The sequence below is a fragment of the Bombina bombina genome, chromosome 2 (genome assembly GCF_027579735.1).
Source record: "Bombina bombina isolate aBomBom1 chromosome 2, aBomBom1.pri, whole genome shotgun sequence".
NCBI classification, from domain to species: domain Eukaryota; kingdom Metazoa; phylum Chordata; class Amphibia; order Anura; family Bombinatoridae; genus Bombina; species Bombina bombina.
Window position 1 is genome coordinate 1,317,223,590 of NC_069500.1, and position 21,364 is coordinate 1,317,244,953.

The following is a 21,364-nucleotide window of genomic DNA, read 5'->3' on the forward strand; positions in this document are numbered from 1 at the left end:
TGTATAGTCTTCCTGAATAATTTGCTATTGATTGTATATTGTTTCTTTTTTTATTAATACGCTCTCTCACATTGTGTTTATCTTTGCAATTGTGTCTAATCTTGTTGAATGTTGAGACTATTTTCTGCCTTTATACTCTGTGAATTTTTTGTCTCTCTCACACACACACATAGAGAGTCTTTTTCACCCATAGTGCGCTGTGTCTCCCCTTTGTCCGTGTATGTGTGTGTGTGTATATATATATATATATAAAGGATTTTCTGGGGGATGTGAAAATTATTAATTAGTGCATCAACTGCTTCCAGTTTGTTGCCTTTAAAAGTCCAAAATTGAGATCTGAGATAGCCCCTCACTGCACCTCTGAGAATGAGGAAATGCATCTGCCCCTCAGCACTATTATTTATAACATCACAATCCACAGCCTGATGATATTGCATGGCTCAAGGAATGGTGCCCTCTTAATTCTCAGATTTAACCTCTCTCCAGAGCCATGTGCTCAAACTTTGCACGGGGATGTCACACAAAATGAGGAAGTTCACCTGCCACACCTTGATAATGAGATAGTAAGCAAACCCTTCTATACAGAAGAATGATTTGCTGTCGACCTTCATAGTGTGGGAAGGAATGTTACTGACCATAGCATGTTGTCCTTCACATTCTACATTACATAAGTCAAAATAAATAAATCTGTATAATAAACTTTATTTTACTAGCTTTTAGTGAATATTACCTAGGTCAGTGATTTTTAACCTTTTTTTTGCTGTGGCACACTTTTTTACATTAAAAAATCCTGTGGCACACCACCATCCCAAAATGTTAAAAAAAATCACACATTGTAGCCTAATACAGCATATATATACACATACACACAAACACACACATACTGTATGCATTGTGCTGTTATGCCATGCCTCCTACAAACTACCCCTGCACTGGGAGTAAAAAACAAGCAAAGTTTAAAAAAAATGTCACACTGTTGTCAGTCTGCCGTGGCACACCTGAGGATCTCTCACGGCACACTAGTGTGCCACGGCACACTGGTTGAAAAACACTGACCTAGGTATTGTACTGTTATACTGTCTTCAAAGAAGATGCATTGTACTATTCAGAACTCTGACCCTGCCTCTGTCCCCACAATGATTAACTGATCAGTGTAGAAGCTCATTTATATCTGTCGCTAACTGGCTGTAGCAATGGATAAGATCTACAAATTCCAGAGACATTTGAAGAGTTATGTCTCTGGGCTGCTCTGAAAAGTAAATATTTCTAATTTTGTGCTGCCCCTGCTGTCAATCACTGCTAATTAATACATTTGGGGGTAATTTACTGTATTTCTGCCACATCTGAGGTGATGGAGGGGTTAAGAAGCAGAGGCCTAGATTTAGAGTTTTGTCGGTAACGACCCGCGTAGCTAACGCTGGCTTTTTTCTGGCCGTACCTTTTAAATACCTCTGGTATTGAGAGTTCACAGAATGGCTGCGTTAGGCTCCAAAAAGGGAGCGTACAGGCATATTTAACGCCACTGCAACTCTCTATACCAGAGTTGCTTACGGACGCGGCCAGCTTCAAAAACGTGCTCGTGCACGATTCCCCCATAGAAAACAATGGGGCTGTTTGAGCTGAAAAAAAACACCTGCAAAAAAAGCCGCGTTCAGCTCCTAACGCAGCCCCATTGTTTCCTATGGGGAAACACTTCCTACGTCTGCACCTAACACTCTAACATGTACCCCGAGTCTAAACACCACTAACCTTACACTTATTAACCCCTATTCTGCCGCCCCCGCTATCGCTGACCCCTGCATATTATTATTAACCCCTAATCTGCCGCTCCGTAAACCGCTGCTACTTACATTATCCCTATGTACCCCTAATCTGCTGCCCCTAACACCGCCGACCCCTATATTATATTTATTAACCCCTAATCTGCTCCCCACAACGTCGCCTCCACCTGCCTACACTTATTAACCCCTAATCTGCCGAGCGGACCGCACCGCTATTATAATAAAGTTATTAACCCCTAATCCGCCTCACTAACCCTATAATAAATAGTATTAACCCCTAATCTGCCCTCCCTAACATTGCCGACACCTAACTTCAAACATTAACCCCTAATCTGCCGACTGGAGCTCACCGCTATTCTAATAAATGTATTAACCCCTAAAGCTAACTCTAACCCTAACACTAACACCCCCCTAAGTTAAATATAATTTAAATCTAACGAAATTAATTAACTCTTATTAAATAAATTATTCCTATTTAAAGCTAAATACTTACCTGTAAAATAAATCCTAATATAGCTACAATATAAATTATATTTATATTATAGCTATTTTAGGATTTATATTTATTTTACAGGTAACTTTGTATTTATTTTAACCAGGTACAATAGCTATTAAATAGTTAAGAACTATTTAATAGCTAAAATAGTTAAAATAATTACAAAATTACCTGTAAAATAAATCCTAACCTAAGTTACAATTAAACCTAACACTACACTATCAATAAATTAATTAAATACAATATCTACAAATAACTACAATGAAATAAACTAACTAAAGTACAAAAAATAAAACAGAACTAAGTTACAAAAAATAAAAAAATATTTACAAACATCAGAAAAATATTACAACAATTTTAAACTAATTATACCTACTCTAAGCCCCCTAATAAAATAACAAAGACCCCCAAAATAAAAAAATGCCCTACCCTATTCTAAATTACTAAAGTTCAAAGCTCTTTTACCTTACCAGCCCTGAACAGGGCCCTTTGCAGGGCATGCCCCAAAGAATTCAGCTCTTTTGCCTGTAAAAAAAACACATACAATACCCCCCCAACATTACAACCCACCACCCACATACCCCTAATCTAACCCAAACACCCCTTAAATAAACCTAACACTAAGCCCCTGAAGATCTTCCTACCTTATCTTCACCATACCAGGTTCAATGATCGATCCAGAAGAGCTCCTCCAATGTCTTGATCCAAGCCCAAGCGGGGGGCTGAAGATGTCCATGATCCGGCTGAAGTCTTCATCCAAGCGGGAACTGAAGAGGTCCATGATCCGGCTGAAGTCTTCTATCAACGGCATCTTCAATCTTCTTTCTTCCGGATCCATCTTGCAGACCTCCGACGCGGAACATCCTGCTGGCCCGACGGACTACCGACGAATGAAGGCTCCTTTAAGGGAAATCTGATTGGCTGATAGGATTCTATCAGCCAATCGGAATTAAGGTAGGAATATTCTGATTGGCTGATGGAATCAGCCAATCAGAATCAAGTTCAATCCGATTGGCTGATCCGATCAGCCAATCAGATTGAGCTCGCATTCTATTGGCTGTTCCGATCAGCCAATAGAATGCAAGCTCAATCTGATTGGCTGATCGGATCGGCCAATCGGAGTGAACTTGATTCTGATTGGCTGATTCCATCAGCCAATCAGAATATTCCTACCTTAATTCCGATTGGCTGATAGAATCCTATCAGCCAATCAGATTTCGAGGGACGCCATCTTGGATGACGTCCCTTAAAGGAGCCTTCATTCGTCGGTAGTCCGTCGGGCCAGCAGGATGTTCCGCGTCGGAGGTCTGCAAGATGGATCCGGAAGACAGAAGATTGAAGATGCCGTTGATAGAAGACTTCAGCCGGATCATGGACCTCTTCAGTTCCCGCTTGGATGAAGACTTCAGCCGGATCATGGACATCTTCAGCCCCCCGCTTGAGCTTGGATCAAGACATCGGAGGAGCTCTTCTGGATTGATCGGTGAACCTGGTATGGTGAAGATAAGGTAGGAAGATCTTCAGGGGCTTAGTGTTAGGTTTATTTAAGTGGGGTTTGGGTTAGATTAGGGGTATGTGGGTGGTGGGTTGTAATGTTGGGGGGGGTATTGTATGTGTTTTTTTTACAGGCAAAAGAGCTGAAGTCTTTGGGGCATGCCCCGCAAAGGGCCCTGTTCAGGGCTGGTAAGGTAAAAGAGCTTTGAACTTTAGTAATTTAGAATAGGGTAGGGCATTTTTTTATTTTGGGGGTCTTGGTTATTTTATTAGGAGGCTTAGAGTAGGTGTAATTAGTTTAAAATTGTTGTAATATTTTTCTGATGTTTGTAAATATTTTTTTATTTTTTGTAACTTAGTTCTTTTTTATTTTTTGTACTTTAGTTAGTTTATTTCATTGTAGTTATTTGTAGATATTGTATTTAATTAATTTATTGATAGTGTAGTGTTAGGTTTAATTGTAGATAATTGTAGGTAGTTTATTTAATTTATTTATTGATAGTGTAGTGTTAGGTTTAATTGTAACTTAGGTTAGGATTTATTTTACAGGTAATTTTGTAATTATTTTAACTATTTTAGCTATTAAATAGTTCTTAACTATTTAATAGCTATTGTACCTGGTTAAAATAAATACAAAGTTACCTGTAAAATAAATATAAATCCTAAAATAGCTATAATATAAATATAATTTATATTGTAGCTATATTAGGATTTATTTTACAGGTAAGTATTTACCTTTAAATAGGAATAATTTATTTAATAAGAGTTAATTAATTTCGTTAGATTTAAATTATATTTAACTTAGGGGGGTGTTAGTGTTAGGGTTAGACTTAGCTTTAGGGGTTAATACATTTATTAGAATAGTGGTGAGCTCCAGTCGGCAGATTAGGGGTTAATGTTTGAAGTTAGGTGTCGGCGATGTTAGGGAGGGCAGATTAGGGGTTAATACTATTTATTATAGGGTTAGTGAGGCGGATTAGGGGTTAATAACTTTATTATAATAGCGGTGCGGTCCGCTCGGCAGATTAGGGGTTAATAAGTGTAGGCAGGTGGAGGCGACGTTGTGGGGGGCAGATTTGGGGTTAATAAATATAATATAGGGGTCGGCGGTGTTAGGGGCAGCAGATTAGGGGTACATAAGGATAACGTAGGTGGCGGTCAGCAGATTAGGGGTTAATTATTGTAGGTAGCTGGCGGCGACGTTGTGGGGGGCAGGTTAGGGGTTGGCGGTGTTAGGGGCAGCAGATTAGGGGTACATAAGGATAACGTAGGTGGCGGTCGGCAGATTAGGGGTTAAAAAAATTTAATCGAGTGGCGGCGATGTGGGGGGACCTCGGTTTAGGGGTACATAGGTAGTTTATGGGTGTTAGTGTACTTTAGAGCACAGTAGTTAAGAGCTTTATGAACCGGCGTTAGCCCAGAAAGCTCTTAACTACTGACTTTTTTCTGGGGCTGGAGTTTTGTCGTTAGATTTCTAACGCTCACTTCAGACACGACTCTAAATACCGGAGTTAGAAAGATCCAATTGAAAAGATAGGATACGCAATTGACATAAGGGGATCTGCGGTATGGAAAAGTCGCGGCTGAAAAGCGAGCGTTAGACCCTTTCCTGACTGACTCCAAATACGGGCGGTAGCCTAAAACCAGCGTTAGGAGCCTCTAACGCTGGTTTTCACGGCTACCGCCAAACTCTAAATCTAGGCCAGAATGTGCAATGGATCCAAAGAAGCTTCCACTGCTAAATAAATGGAGCCGTATGTGCGTAACCCCCAAATGGTGCTAAACAATGATTTAAAGTCCTGTTTGGAAACCACACGTACTTTGGCTACCAAGCTAAACACAGCCAGTGATTGGTGGCATTATGTGATTGCAGGTGCTGATTGGCTCACTTGCTATTTCCTGCTCAGGAACAAGAGTTGTCACAAACAGGACTTTATTTGTGCATTTAACTGCTTTTGCAAATTTCAAAGTGAGTAGTGCAAAACTTCCATACATTTTCCACTACAGAGCCCCATTATTCATTTCAAATATAATATAGTTCATTCTCAAGAAAAGTAAATGAGTCTGCGTTGTAGTTGTCAAGTCATTTAACAGAATCACGGGGTTGTCTTGCAGCTCCTCTTCAGGCATTACATCTTGAAGCTGTACCAGTCGTTGGCAAAAACCAGGAAGTGAATCTGACAGCTTTTATTCAGCCAACAGATGCAAACATGACTGTCTTCTATTGGTGGATTGGAGACAACTTGCAGGTATTATTTTGGTTGTTTTTAATCCAAACAGATTTAGCTCAGAGTTATATTTTTTTATAATAACATTTTAAAGTAAAGTCTAAACAGAAGATACTGCTGCATTTTTATTTATACTGTATTGGAGATTTATTTCTATATGTTTTATTATCACTTTTAGCCGATCCTTACGCTGGACAGTTATCTGTTGACCAGGTTTGCAGAGGCTGGGGAGCATCGAGTCACTGTTCAAGTGTCCTGTTGGAATTCCATGTTACAAGACTCCAAAGTAGTGAAAGTATTTGGTAAGAAACAGATTTTTTTTTTCCCCCTACGGTCCATTATAGCAGCTGATTGAGTCACCGGCCATTTCCGTTCAGAAGCATTATTTCCCTGCAGCCCCTGAGCAGCACTTTAATTATGTGTTTAACCCCTTTATGGTGGTTAGGCACATAGACTTGCAGGGTCATTGTAAGGAATTAGAGCTTGTAATTTTTCCACTATAATGGACCATTAATTATTATTATTTTTAAGGCTTAGAGGACTTCTGAAATGCTGTAGAAAAAAGATTTAAAAATTCTACACATCATTTTCTTTAGAATAAACATGTTTATAGTCTCATCCCTTTGATACCATTCTTAGTTCTGATTGTTTACAAATAAACCATTGATAATTTTAAAGGGCCATGATACCCAAATGTTGAAACACTTGAAAGTGATGCAGCATAGCTGTAAAAAGCTGACTAGAAAATATCACCTGAACATCTCTATGAAAAAATAAAGATATTTTACCTCAAAAGTTCCTCAGTAGCCACATCACATTGTAAAGGACTTCTAAGCAGCATATTAGTATGTCTGTCCCGGGACAGCTAAGGGATTGAGCTTTCGTGCACACTCATCTTATTTCCCTATTCAGTTTAAGGAAGTTTACTATGAAATCTCATGAGAGTTAAGTGAAATCTCATGAGATCACAGTGAAAGTTGCTGATTGGCTGCTGTTCATTTCTTCTTCTTCTTTTTTTTTACCTGCAGCTGGGCAGCAGCTGAGTATAACTTTTTACACAGAACTTACTCTGCTGAGCTAAGGAAATTGTGATGTAAAATATCTTCCTTCTTTACATAGAGATGCTCAGGTGATATTTTCCTGTCAGATTTTTACAGTTATACTGCATTAGTTTCAAGTGATTTAGCATATCAGTATTATGTCCCTTAAAGAAAGGGGCAGAGTTGTATATGCCCCATACTGTGTGAAATTTACTAGAATCCTATTTACTAATTTCATGCTCAAAAATCTTGTGTGTTTTTTTTAAATATGTGCAGTAAAAGACATGGGATCTAAGTTTATTAAAAATGAAAGCTGTTCAGTGTTCTGTAAAGGTGAGACTGAAAATAGAAAATGATAATTATACTATTACCACTGCAAAAATTCATGGAATGAATTAGGAGCTACTTAATGTTCTATATCTATCTGTTATAATTATAAACCTACTAAATTATTAATTGTACACCCTAACGGAAATCCTTTCCAGTATATGATTGCAGGCTGCAGACAATTTTGCACAATAATGAAATCCTCAAGAATCAAGTTTCATATAATTGACCCAGTTGCATAGCTGCAGATTTGATTCACCTTTCATATTTAAATATATAAATCTCTTTGATTTCTGTCCCTCATCCCAGGTTGAGAAATGAGTAAGGATATGCAGGCATCCATATGCATTAAGCATTTCTTAAAGTGATGGTAAATCATATAGGTTTATAAATTTACCAGTGGAAACATTATCATATTAACAAGCACACAGTATTACACTTTAAGATTTTGACATTATATTTTTTTAAAAATGTGTTACTCTTCCCTACGCCCCCTACTTTTCTTTTTCTGTAGTGTAGTGACGTATAGAGCGATCCCACCCACTCTCTACCTAGTAGGCAATTACACCCCTAATAAATATAACAAATGCATCTGGCAAACTGATCTTCCTGCTTTTGCTCATTCATTTTACTGTGAAAAAAGCCCTCATATATGAAAAAGGGAAACGTGTGGCAAAGCTGCTTATTGGGTGACAGTGACAAAGGTCCCCCGGAGAAAAAATAGTACAACGTGGGGGCGGGCAACAGAATAAGAAGTAAGTCTAAAGTAATAATAAATGTAAAAAATATATCAACAAAAATATAAAAAATAATAATTATAATAGACATGTGCAACAGCTTTCGGACTAATCTTTCAGAGGCCTATCTATCAAGCCGTCAACTTTCTTGCATTCAACGGCACCAATACACTTGCCTAAAATCGTGGCCGTGGACCTGAATACGATCTCCATATTTATTAAAAAAGCAGCGCACCAAGTACGGGGCGATGAGCAGTCATCGATCTCGCTGCTATTCGGCTTTTTACCAACTTTATTTATACCCTGTCACTAAACACAGCCACTATACTAAAATTTTTAACCCCTATCCCACCGCTCCCAGACCCCATCGTAACTAAATAAAAGTATTAACCCCAATTCCGCTGCTCCCGGACCCCACCGCAACTTATTAACCCCTAAACCCATGGCCTTCCACATCACTACCACTTAATAAACCTATTAACCCCTAAACCGCCAGCCGCCCACATCGCCATAAAATAAATTAAGCTATTAACCCTTTAACCTAACAACCCGCTAACTTTACAGTTAAATTACAACATCACTATCTTATAATAAATTTAAACTTACCTGTAGAATTAAACTATATTAAACTATTAATTAACCTACCCTAACTATTATACTAAAATTAAATTAAACTATATTAAACTATTAATTAACCTACCCTAACTATTATACTAAAATTACATTAAACTACCAATTAAATTAACTATATTACATATTTAAAAACCTAACCCTACTCAAATGATTTAAATCCACAATTAAAAATTACTAAATTACAAAAAAAATAAACGCTAAGTTACAAAAAATAAAAAACACTAAGTTACAAAAAATAAAAAACACTAAGTTACAAAAAATAAAAAACACTAAGTTACAAAAAAAAAAACACAGTATCAAAAATAAAAAAGAATTACACCTAATCTAACAGCCCTATCAAAATAAAAAAGCCCCCTCAAAATAAAAAAACCCTAGCCTACAATAAACTACCAATGGCCCTTAAAAGGGCCTTTTGCGGGGCATTGTCCCAAAGAAATCAGCTCTTTTACCTGTAAAAAAAAATACAAACACCTGATTGGAACAGCCAATAGGATGAGAGCTGCTTAAATCCTATTGGCTGATTGGAACAGCCAATAGGATGAGAGCTGATCAAATCCTATTGGCTGATTGGAACAGCCAATAGGATTTTAGCAGCTCTAATCCTATTGGCTGATTGGAACCTTTCAGACATTAGGAATGCAAGGGACGCCATCTTGGATGATGTCACTTGCATTCAAGATCCAGTTTTCAGGATGGACCCACTCCGTGCCTGATGGATGAAGATAGAAGAGGCCGCATGGATGAAGACTTTGCCATCTGGATGAAGATGGAAGTGGCCGCCCGGATGAAGACTTCTTGTGGAACTTCAAGCGGAACTTCAAAACTGTAAGTGGATCGCCGGGGGGTTAGTTTTAGGTTTATTTAAGGGTTTTTTTGTGTGGGTTTTATTTTTAGAGTAGGGTCTGGGCAGTAAAAGAGCTAAATGCCCTTTTAAGGGCAATGCCCATACAAATGCTCTTTTCAGGGCAATGGGGAGCTTATGTTTTTTAGATAGGGTTTTTATTTTGGGGGTTGGTTGTGTGGGTGGTAGGTTTTACTGTTGGGGGGGGTGTTTGTATTTTTTTTTACAGGTAAAAGAGCTGATTTCTTTGGGGCAATGCCCCGCAAAAGGCCCTTTTAAGGGCCATTGGTAGTTTATTGTAGACTGGGGGGGTTATATTGGGGGGGCTTTTTATTTTGATAGGGCTTCTAGATTAAGTGTAATTCTTTTTTATTTTTGATACTGTGGATTTTTATTTTTTGTAATTTAGTAATTTTTAATTGTAGATTTAAATAATTTGAGTAGGGTTAGGTTTTTAAATATGTAATATATTTAATTTAATTGGTAGTTTAATGTAATTTTAGTATAATAGGGTAGGTTAATTAATAGTTTAATATAGTTTAATTTAATTTTAGTATAAAAGTTAGGATAGGTTAATAGTTTAATATAGTTTAATTTAATTCTACAGGTAAGTTTAAATTTATTATAAGATAGGGATGTTGTAATTTTAATGTAAAGTTAGCGGGTTGCTAGTTTAAGGGGTTAATAGCTTAATTTAGTTTATGGTGATGTGGGGGCTGGCGGTTTAGGGGTTAATAGGTTTAGTAAGTGGTAGTGATGTGGGCCAGGGGTTTAGGGGTTAATACATTTATTTAGTTGCAGTGGGGTCCGGGAGCGGCGGGATAGGGGTTAATACTTTTATTTAGTTGCGGTGGGGTCCGGGAGTGGCGGGATAGGGGTTAATACATTTATTTAGTTGCAGTAGGGTCAGGGAGTGGCGGAATAGGGGTTAATACTTTTATTTAGTTGCGATGGGTTCCGGGAGCGGTGGGATAGGGGTTAATAACATTATGTAGGTGGCGGCGATGTCGGAGCGGCAGATTAGGCGGGTATTTAGACTCGGGGGTTATGTTAGGATGTTAAGTGTAAACTTTACTGGTTTTCTACCATAGAAATCAATGGGATATCTGGCAGCATCGAACATAAGCATTCGCTGCTTTCAGACTCCCATTGATTGCTATGGTATCCGCGGCTTCCAGGGTGGCGGATTGAAAACCAGGTACGCTGGGCCCTGGAAAATAGCCACGAGGGTCCGGTTAACTATTTGATAACTTTGAAAAAGTGTCAAATAGTGCTGAATGTGTATTCAGAACATCTATAATGACGTAAGCATCAATTTGTGTCGGATTGAGACCGGCGGATCGTATGTTACGTCACAAATTTCAACTTTTGCTGGTCTGTGGGCTTTGATAACTAGGTCAAATCAGCTCGCCACAATTACGCTGTGGAATTCCAGCGTATTTGCGGGTGACGGCTTGATAAATATCCCCCTCAGAATAAATATTTGGAAAAATTACACTTTTTTTGTATTTGTTTGCTTTAAAATGAAATGAATACTGAATATTCTGGGAACATTTACATTTGTGTTCGTTAAATGAATGTAAATGTTCCTTTGCTACAGGTGACAAAGTTCACCTGTAGCCTGATACTAACCTTCTAGAGCACTGGAGAGCCGTGACAATCCCGCGCCTTCTTCACAGAGCCACATATTATGCTAATAGGAGGCTAAGTACGGCGGATCCCTGAGGCTGCGATAAAGGACTTTATCCTTAAATGCAGGATCTGGGATCCTCTATGCTAAGGCTTCCATTGGCGCAGCCAGGGGCTCTGCGAATAAACTCTCCAGCATGCTAGAGGCAAGTATTTAACCCTTTAAAGCTAATTTAAAGAAAAGTAATGAATACTGACAAATTTTGTTAGTGTTTGTTTTCTTTAAATTAGTTAGGGCATTCGTTCGGATATTCGTTTTGTGAACACAAAACAAATATTCATGTTTTCATCACAAATTCACATTTGTAACAAAACAAATGCACAAGCCTAAATTATAATATTTCACACATCCTTCTTTCAAAATATGATAAGCAAATCTGATAACTTTATTATCACTTTAAGCTGCCGTGCCTGTCCTTAAAGGGACAGTTTACTCAAATTTTGTCCCCTCTAATTTGTTCTCAATGATCCACTTTACCTGCTGGACTGTGTTAAATTGTTTGCAAGTATTTCCATTACCCTTATATTGGCATTTGAAATAGTTTATTTAGCCTGTGGTATCCCCACCTATCCTGAAAGTTTTTGGCCTCGAGGCCAAGCTGTGTTAACACAGCCAGTAGAAAAAATTACACTCCCAGTGGGTTATAGAACAGATAAGGTGATAAAATGCTAATTTCCCATTGTTCTCTACAAGTATTGGTGATTAGTTTATGGACAGATATAAGATAAAGAAGCATGTATATGTACATAATGTGATAAAATAATTAAATCTGATTATACCTACAAGCTGAACCCATTTTATTAGGTTGTGGCTTCAAAACACAAAGCTAGATTACGAATTTTTGTCGGTAAGGCTTGCGTTGCTAACAAGCCTTTTTTTTTTTTAGCGCTCCCTTAAAGGGACAGTCTACACCAGAATTGTTATTGTTTTAAAAGATAGATAATCCCTTGTTTACCCATTCCCTAGTTTTGCATAACCAACACAGTTATATTTATATATATTTTACCTCTGTGATTATCTTGTATCTAAGCCTCTGCAGACTGCCCCTTTATTTGTTCTTTTGACAGACTTGCAGTTTAGCCAATCAGTGATGGCTCCCAGGTAACTTCACGTGCACAAGCACAGTGTTATCTATATGAAAAACATGAACTAACACCCTCTAGTGGTGAAAAACCTGTTAAAATGCATTCTTAAGAGGCGGCCTTCAAGGTTTAAGAAATTAGCATATGAACCTCCTAAGTTAAGCTTTCAACTAAGAATACCAAGAGAACAAAGAAAAATTGGTGATAAAAGTAAATTGGAAAAATGTTTAAAATTACATGCCCTGTCTGAATCATGGAAGTTTTTTTTGGACTAGACTGTCCCTTTAAGACATTGCTGGTATTACAGGTTTTTTTAAACCCGGCGTTAGCCGCAAAAAGGTGAGCGTAGAGCCAAATTTAGCTCCACATCTCACCTCAATACCAGCGTTGCTTACGGTAGCGGTAAGATGGCTAAACGTGCTTGTGTACGATTTCCCCATAGGAATCAATGGGGCTAAACCGGCTGAAAAAAAAACCTAACACCTGCAAAAAAGCAGCGTTCAGCTCCTAACGCAGCCCCATTGATTCCTAGGGTGAAATTAATTTTATGTCTACACCTAACACCCTAACATGAACCCCGAGTCTAAACACCCCTAATCTTACACTTATTAACCCCTAATCTGCCGCCCCCGACATCTCCGACACCTGCTTTATATTATTAACCCCTAATCTGCCACTCCGGACACCGCCGCCACCTACATTATAGTTATGAACCCCTAATCTGCTGCCCCCAACATCACCGACACCTACATTAGATTTATTAACCCCTAATCTGCCCCCCCAACATCGCCGCAACTATATTAAATGTATTAACCCCTAATCTGCCGCTGCCACCACTATAATAAAGTTATTAACCCCTGAACCTAAGTCTAACCCTAACCCTAACACCCCCCTAATTTAAAAATAATTTAAATAAAACCAAATAAAATTACTACAATTAAATAAATTATTCCTATTTAAAACTAAATACTTACCTATAAAATAAACCATAAGATAGCTACAATATAACTAATAGTTACATTGTAACTATCTTAGGATTTATTTTTATTTTACAGGCAAGTTTGTATTTATTTTAACTAGGTAGCATAGTTATTAAATAGTTATTAACTATTTAATAACTACCTAGCTAAAATAAAAACAAATTTACCTGTAAAATAAATCCTAACCTAAGTTACAATTACACCTAACACTACACTATCATTAAATTAATTACCTAAACTACCTACAATTAATTACAATTAAATTAAATAAACTAAAGTATGAAAAACAACAAACACTAAATTACAGAAAATAAAAAAATAATTACAATTTTTTAAACTAATTACACCTACTCTAATCCCCCTAATAAAATAAAAAAGCCCCCCAAAATAAAAAAGCCCTACCCTATACTAAATTACAAATAGCCTTTAAAAGGGCCTTTTGCGGGGCATTGCCCCAAAGTAATCAGCTCTTTTACCTGTACAAAAAAATACAATACCCCCAACATTAAAACCCACCACCCACACACCCAACCCTACTCTAAAACCCACCCTATCCCCCCTTAATAAAACCTAACACTACCCCCTTGAAGATCACCATACCTTGAGCCGTCTTCACCCAGCCAGGCACAAGTGGACCTCCGGAACAGCAGAAGTCTTCATCCGATCCCGGCAGAAGAGGACCTCCAGACCGGCAGAAGTCTTCATCCAGGCGGCATCGTCTATCTTCATCCATCCGGAGCGGAGCGGGTCCATCTTCAATCCAGCTGATGTGGAGCATCCTCTTCAATCGAAGTCCAAGCGAAGAATGAAGGTTCCTTTAAATGACATCATCCAAGATGGTGTCCCTTGAATTCCGATTGGCTGATAGGATTCTATCAGCCAATCGGAATTAAGGTAGGAAAAATCCTATTGGCTGATCCAATCAGCCGATAGGATTGAGCTGGCATTCTATTGGCTGATTGGAACAGCCAATAGAATGCAAGCTCAATCCTTATTGCTGATTGGATCAGCCAATAGGATTGAACTTCAATCCTATTGGCTGATTGCATCAGCCAATAGGATTTTTCCTACCTTAATTCCGATTGGCTAATAGAATCCTATCAGCCAATCGGAATTCAAGGGACGCCATCTTGGATGACGTAATTTAAAGGAACCTTCATTCTTAGCTTGGACTTCGTTTGAAGAGGATGCTCCGCGTCGGCTGGATTGAAGATGGACCCGCTCTGCTCCGGATGGATGAAGATAGAAGATGCCGCCTGGATGAAGAGTTCTGCCAGTCTGGAGGTCCTCTTCTGCCCGGATCGGATGAAAACTTCTGCCCCTCTGGAGGTCCACTTGTGCCCGGCTGGGTGAAGACGGCTCAAGGTAGGGTCTTCTTCAAGGGGTTAGTGTTAGGTTTTATTAAGGGGGGATTGGGTGGGTTTTAGAGTAGGATTGGGTGTGTGGGTGGTGGGTTTTAATGTTGGGGAGGGTATTGTCTTTTTTTGTACAGGTAAAAGAGCTGATTACTTTGGGGCAATGCCCCGCAAAAAGCCCTTTTAAGGGCTATTTGTAATTTAGTATAGGGTAGGGATTTTTTATTATTTTGGGGGGCTTTTTATTTTATTAGGGGGATTATAGTAGGTGTACTTAGTTTAAAAAAAATTTAATTATTTTTTTATTTTCTGTAATTTAGTGTTTGTTGTTTTTCGTACTTTAGTTTATTTAATTTAATTGTAATTAATTGTAGGTAGTTTAGGTAATTAATTTAATGATAGTGTAGTGTTAGGTGTAATTGTAACTTAGGTTAGGATTTATTTTACAGGTAAATTTGTCTTTATTTTAACTAGGAAGTTATTAAATAGTTAATAACTATTTATTAACTATTCTACCTAGTTAAAATAAATACAAAGTTGACTGTAAAATAAATATAAACCCTAAGCTAGATACAAATGTAATTATTAGTTATGTTGTAGCTAGCTTATGGTTTATTTTATAGGTAAGTATTTAGTTTTAAATAGGAATAATTTATTTAATTGAAGTTATTTTATTTAGATATTTTAAAATTATATTTAAGCTAGGGGGGTGTCAGGGTTAGGTTTAGATTTAGGGCTTAATACATTTAATATACGCCAACGACATTGGGGTGGCAGATTAGGGGTTAATAAATGTAGGTAGGTGTCAGCGATGTTAGGGACGGCAGATTAGGGGTTAATAAAAATTAACTAGTGTTTGCGAGGCGGGAGTGTGGCGGTTTAGGGGTTAATATATTTATTAAAGTGGTGGCGAACTACTGACTTTTAAATGCGGTAGGAGTCTGGACAGGAGAGGGTCTACCGCTCACTTTTTCCAGCAATCGTAATACCTACTTTAGGATAATCCCATTAAAAAGATAGGATACGCAATTGACGTAAGGGGATTTGCGGTATGCTAAAATTGCGTAAAAAAAGTGAGCGGTACACCTGTACCTGCCAGACTCGTAATACCAGCGGGCGTTAAAAAGCATCGTTGGGACCCTTCAATGCTGCTTTTTAAGGCTAACGCAAGACTCGTAATCTAGGCGAAAATCAGCTAATTCATATACACAAATAAGCCTTAAAAAAAGCAAATCTCATACATTTTATACTGTGCAGCTGGTAAAAAAAAGTATTTAGAAACACATTAAGGGAAAAACATGTTTACAGTATACTGTCCCTTTAACACTATATGTAACACACATAGTTGCTTAATTTCATTTCAGAGAATGGTTGTAATTTTCTATTTTCATTTTGTTAAAAGGACATTATACATAATATACACCTCTTTTGTTTTAAAAATGTGTCACACTTTCACTATGGATTCAAAAAAGCAAATTCTGTAACCTGCATATGCCACAGATCAAATAGCTGTTTTTGGCATTTTGAAGCATTTTGAAAACCTAGCAGATTGGCTAATCTAGGGAGCGTGGGGAAAAGCACAGTTTTACACAAAAGCAAGAGTTGTTCAAAGGGACATGAAATCCATTTTTTTATTTCATGATTCAGAGAGAGTGCTCAATTTTATTCTGTTTTTAAATTTGCTTCATTTTCTTGGTATCCTTTGACTTAAAGAATACTTTTAGCAATGTTATACATTGTGCAAACACTGCTGCCATCTAGTGCTCAAAAGATTTCCTGCTGACATAGAGTGTTCCAGACACAGGCTCACTGCCTACCTAGCTATTTTCTACAACAAAGAATACCATTTGAACAAAGTCAATTTAATAATAGAAGTAAATTGTATACTCCATCTGAATTATGAAAGAAATTGTTTGGATTTCATATCTGTTTAAATAATACTTGCCTTTGTGCAAAAATTTGAGAGATATATGATTTTGCCTACTATTTCCTTCTATTTTGCTTGTTGTCCAAGTAAGAAAAAAAGTTATTCTAATACATATTTTACAATCATTTTATCATATTGCATTCAGGATCAGGAGGATTGGAACTAAGTTAGGGAGATCTGTGGGAGGAGCCATGACAACACAGGCTAAAATCATGGCAGGCCAGGGACAGAGTCAAGGTGTAATTTGAATGGATCAAGGGTGACATAAACATGACGGTCCAGGGGCAAGGCTAGGTGCCTGGAACCTTTATAGGAAAAGGTTCATGGTGGAGGTGACAATGTTTTATCATGTGGCTCTGAAAAATTCATTACATATATATATATATATTTTTTTTACAGATGAATTCCAAGTTATTTCGTTGAAGTTCACCAAGCACTTAGATATGTATAATCCGAATGTGCCCGAGTGGAGAGAAGACATAGGTCAAACTGTGACTCGAATTATAGCAAAGGTGAGTGAATAATTTAGGGGCAGTGTACATCACTTCTCCATAGAGGTCATTAAGTCATTATTGATATAGCAGGATGTTCCTTAAAAGCACTTTAAAAAATCAGAGGAATAAAAGCAAATACTGCAAAACAGTTGTCTAGATTAACGTATTTACTCTCTATGGTCCATTACAATAATAAAAAATAAAGATAGCAATACTTCTATATGTGAAAAATATTGGATCTATAAAGAACGTACTAAAATAGTATAAATGAGAAATAAATATAGACATTCAAGAAGTGGCAGATTTAGCTTTGGAGCGCTTCTGGCTAGCATGAGTGAGCAGGCAGCCGATATTTTAGAAGCAGTGGTCATCAGACTAAACCTGTATGCCAGCTCTAAACTGGTGGTTTGTAATCTCCGTAGATTTGTCTAAATTGTGTGATTGACAGCCCCTGCTCGTGTACAATTAGCATATTGCTGACCACTAACCGTGATGCCAGGCTCGACGTTATCTGCCCTTGTACGCCCAGCATTTCTTAAATGGAGTCACTTGGTATGAGCATATAAAAGAAACAATTTGTTTTAATGAAACATTACTTCTTAAAAGGATCTGTATTAAATACAACACAAATAAATTTGTTTATTTTATGTAAATAAATTGACATTAATCTCTGTAATAAACCATTAGGATGTTCTGAAGGTAAAGGCTGTACTTCAATATTTCGTCAGTTTTATATAATGGCCACGCATTCATTATACTTTAATGACAAATGAGAGTACTTTAATTTCACTAAGAAGCACAAGTGTTTGAGAGTCCGCTTGGTTTTCACTTAATGTGTTTGCAGTGATTTGTTATACCAGCTGCTTTGTATAAAATGTATGATAAATTGCTCTTTTAGGTTTATTTTTGTATGCAAAATAGCAATTTTTGCTCTTTGAAACCACAATTGTTAAGTGCTAGATTACGACTGGAGAGTTATTTAGCGCTCCCTCTTGAGTGATAACTTCGCTAAATGGAGGCTTTTTGCACGCTTTGGGTTGCACTCATATTACAAGTTGATAGTAAAAAGTAAAAAATAATTGAGTGTGAAAACAGAAAGAAAAAACCTAGTTGCGCGCTAACTTGACTGTGTATATCAAAAGCTCTAAACCCAACATGAAATATTAATATTTTACATTCCAGCATTCTTCACATAGAAGAATATGTTCTATTTAATCTTAAAGGGTTACTAAACCCAAATATTTTCTTTCATGATCTTTATCTTTATTTGAAAAGCAGGAATGTAAAGCTTAGGAGCCAGTCCATTTTAGGTTCAGCACCCTGGATAGCGCTTGCTTATTGGTGGCTACATTTAGCCAGCAATAAGCAAGCATAACCCAGGTTCTGAGCCAAAAATGGGCCGGCTCCTAAGCTTACATTTATGCTTTTCAAATAAAGAAACCAAGAGAAAGAAGAAAAATTGATAATAGGAGTAAATTAGAAAGTTGCTTAAAATTGCATGGTCTATCTGAATCATTAAAGAAAAAATGTGGTTTTAAAATCCCTTTAAATACATATATCTGTATATAACTATACTTGCATATCTATTCCTATAGATAATGTATATACAACCCCAATTCTGAAAAAGTGGTATTACAAGTCTTCAGCAATGCGAATATGACCTCGCGTTTGCATTGCTGGGAAGCATTGTGCTCACAACAGCGCGCTTCCATGGGCTCCAATGGGAGCCTCGTTCTGATGCCATCAGGGGCGGCATCAGAACCTTGCGCAGCGAAGTGGGTAAGCAGCGCAACGATGGCAGCAAATATTTAAATATAAATGTTTATGCTTACGTTTGCTTACTTACTGCTGAAAAGTATGCATCAAATTGAAGCTTAGAATACTCCAAGACAGCCATACAAGTGAGCTCCCATGACAGTCTTACTGTATTAAAAAAAATGCTAAACTTGTTTAGGATACTATCCTGGGTTAAAGAGGCTCAGAATAGTTTGGGATGGAATGTTCTTTTAAAAAGACATTAAACACCTCTTGCTTTTGTGTAAACAAAATTGTACTAACCCTCATTTTCCCTATAGAGACCCAAATATAAATTCTGTAACCTAGGTTTTCAGAATTCTGCAAATTAAATAGCTGATATAGGCAACATACAACATGTATTTCATGTCCATTTAAAGGGAGACTAAAGTCAATATTAAACGTTTATGATTTAGATAGACCATGTGATTTTAGGAGATTTTCCAGTTTACTTCAGTTTTATATGCACACTTTCTAAAAACACCAGCTCTTACAGCGCATATGCAAGAATTTACAGTGTATACGTATATGAGTCTGTGATTGGCTGATGACTGTCACATGATACAGGAGGCTGGCAAATTGTAATACATCTTGACATTTCTCAGAAACATATCTACTGTTCATTTAAGACTAAGTATTATTGCATTGTCTTTTTATTATGCACTTAGTGATTATGACATTTCACTGTGTTTGATGGTCCTTTAACTATGCTGAATATAAATGCAACTTACAAATAAACATAAGATAATACTATTTCTTGTACTGCATTAAACTAAGTAAAATCTAAAGGCCTCAGATAAATTAAACGTTTATTATACTTAAATCTTGCTCTTTAAATTTATAAAAGAAAAATATGTATTTTGATTTTAAATGTCTGCAAAAACACAGATATATTGACTTTTATTCGCTTGTCTATGATTGATGCTTTTAATACATTTCAAAATACATTTTGTAGTATTATTAGATTTTTTTAAATGAGAGTGCACATCTCATAGTATATTCTTATAGTATATATTATATTTATTTACATAAACCAGGATTATTTTACCACTCTCCTGGGAGTTTGAGGTTTGAGGATTTAGTTGCACCCAGAAAACAGTATGATTTATATCTACATCTCTTGTCAAATAACACTAAATTAAAATTGTTAGAAAAAAATAGTTTATTTAGGAATTTGATTTTAGAATGCTACCCTTCTGCAAAATCTCATTTACAGATCTTTTGTATTTTATTGCCAAAACTAATATATAATCCTATCCAAAAAGACCCCTCATGATTCCAAAGCAGTAACTTTATACTTTCCTGCTGTACATTTCACTCAACAATTATAGCGTGTGTCTCTCTTTTTTATATAATTTAACCCCTTATATGCTAGAGATAGCCAAAATATATTAAGCAAGATTCACTAAAGCCCCTCTGTATTCTCTCTAGTCTTTCCTGACTCATTTTATTTTATTCTCTGAAGCTGAATCACTAAGGAATGGAGAGATTAGTAAACTTCAGCAGTAAAGTGTATATAGTATGTATAATCATTTTAATCATTTTTATTAATATTTTTTTATATTTTATATGTAATAATTCAATATTGCACATTAAAGTTAGCAATTATTCCTTTGCGCTAACCTGACCGCGTTAGTCCTAAATCGTGAAACCCTGATGCACGATAAGCATATTTGACATGTTCTTTACATAAAAAATAATGAAATTTTTAATGTTAACTATATATATATATATATATATATATATATATACACACACACACATATACATATATATATATATATATATATATATATGATAATGTTAATGTAAAATAGATATCTATACCTATATATATATATATATATATATATAGGAATTGATATACAGCTATAGGGATAGATAGATAGATAGATAGATAGATAGATAGATAGATAGATATAGAAATATGTATTTATACTAAAAAGTACATTGTTCTGTATGTGAAGAACTATTAATGGCTCCCTTGGGGTAAGTGCAAGTATAGGTGTTAGTTATTGTCAGTTTGCTCTCTCCATTGAATTAAATGGGGAGAAGAAGCTAATGGTCGCAATATGTCAGGGTTTTTTCCCTGCTTTGATTGCCATGTGCTGTTGGCAGCCATTTTGCTTACCTTTTCTTGCTGAATCTGGTGCAGAGTGTGTGATGCTGCTCATTTCCTGCACGCCCTCTTATGGCCAGACTGTTGTACATCATCCATGTGAGACAGGTTGCAGTCTCAGAATTGTGATGTCATTATTTATTATTTAAAGGGCCTCTGTTCAGTATGCTTTGCCCTTGCGTTGTCTCAGACCTGTTTGTGAGTTCCTGTGTATTACCTGGCTGTCTGACGTCCCTCCTGGTTCATGACTCGGCTCGTCTGACTACTCGCTTTGGCTCCTGACTCTGCTCGTCTGACTACCAGCTCTGGCTCTGACTCTTGGCTTGTTATTTGACTTGTGGACTTT

General features: G+C 36.8%; 1 protein-coding gene across 1 annotated transcript in view; it reads left to right on the forward strand.

Annotated features, from left to right (window-relative positions):
• The window catches only part of SORCS2 (sortilin related VPS10 domain containing receptor 2), a 1,789,666-nt gene that overhangs the window by 1,682,987 nt on the left and 85,315 nt on the right, over positions 1–21,364 (forward strand). Inside the window, exons 20-22 of the mRNA XM_053704165.1 lie at positions 5,887–6,020; positions 6,178–6,301; positions 17,011–17,123. Coding sequence (XP_053560140.1) covers positions 5,887–6,020; positions 6,178–6,301; positions 17,011–17,123 — 371 coding nt within the window. The remainder of the gene's footprint in view (positions 1–5,886; positions 6,021–6,177; positions 6,302–17,010; positions 17,124–21,364) is intronic.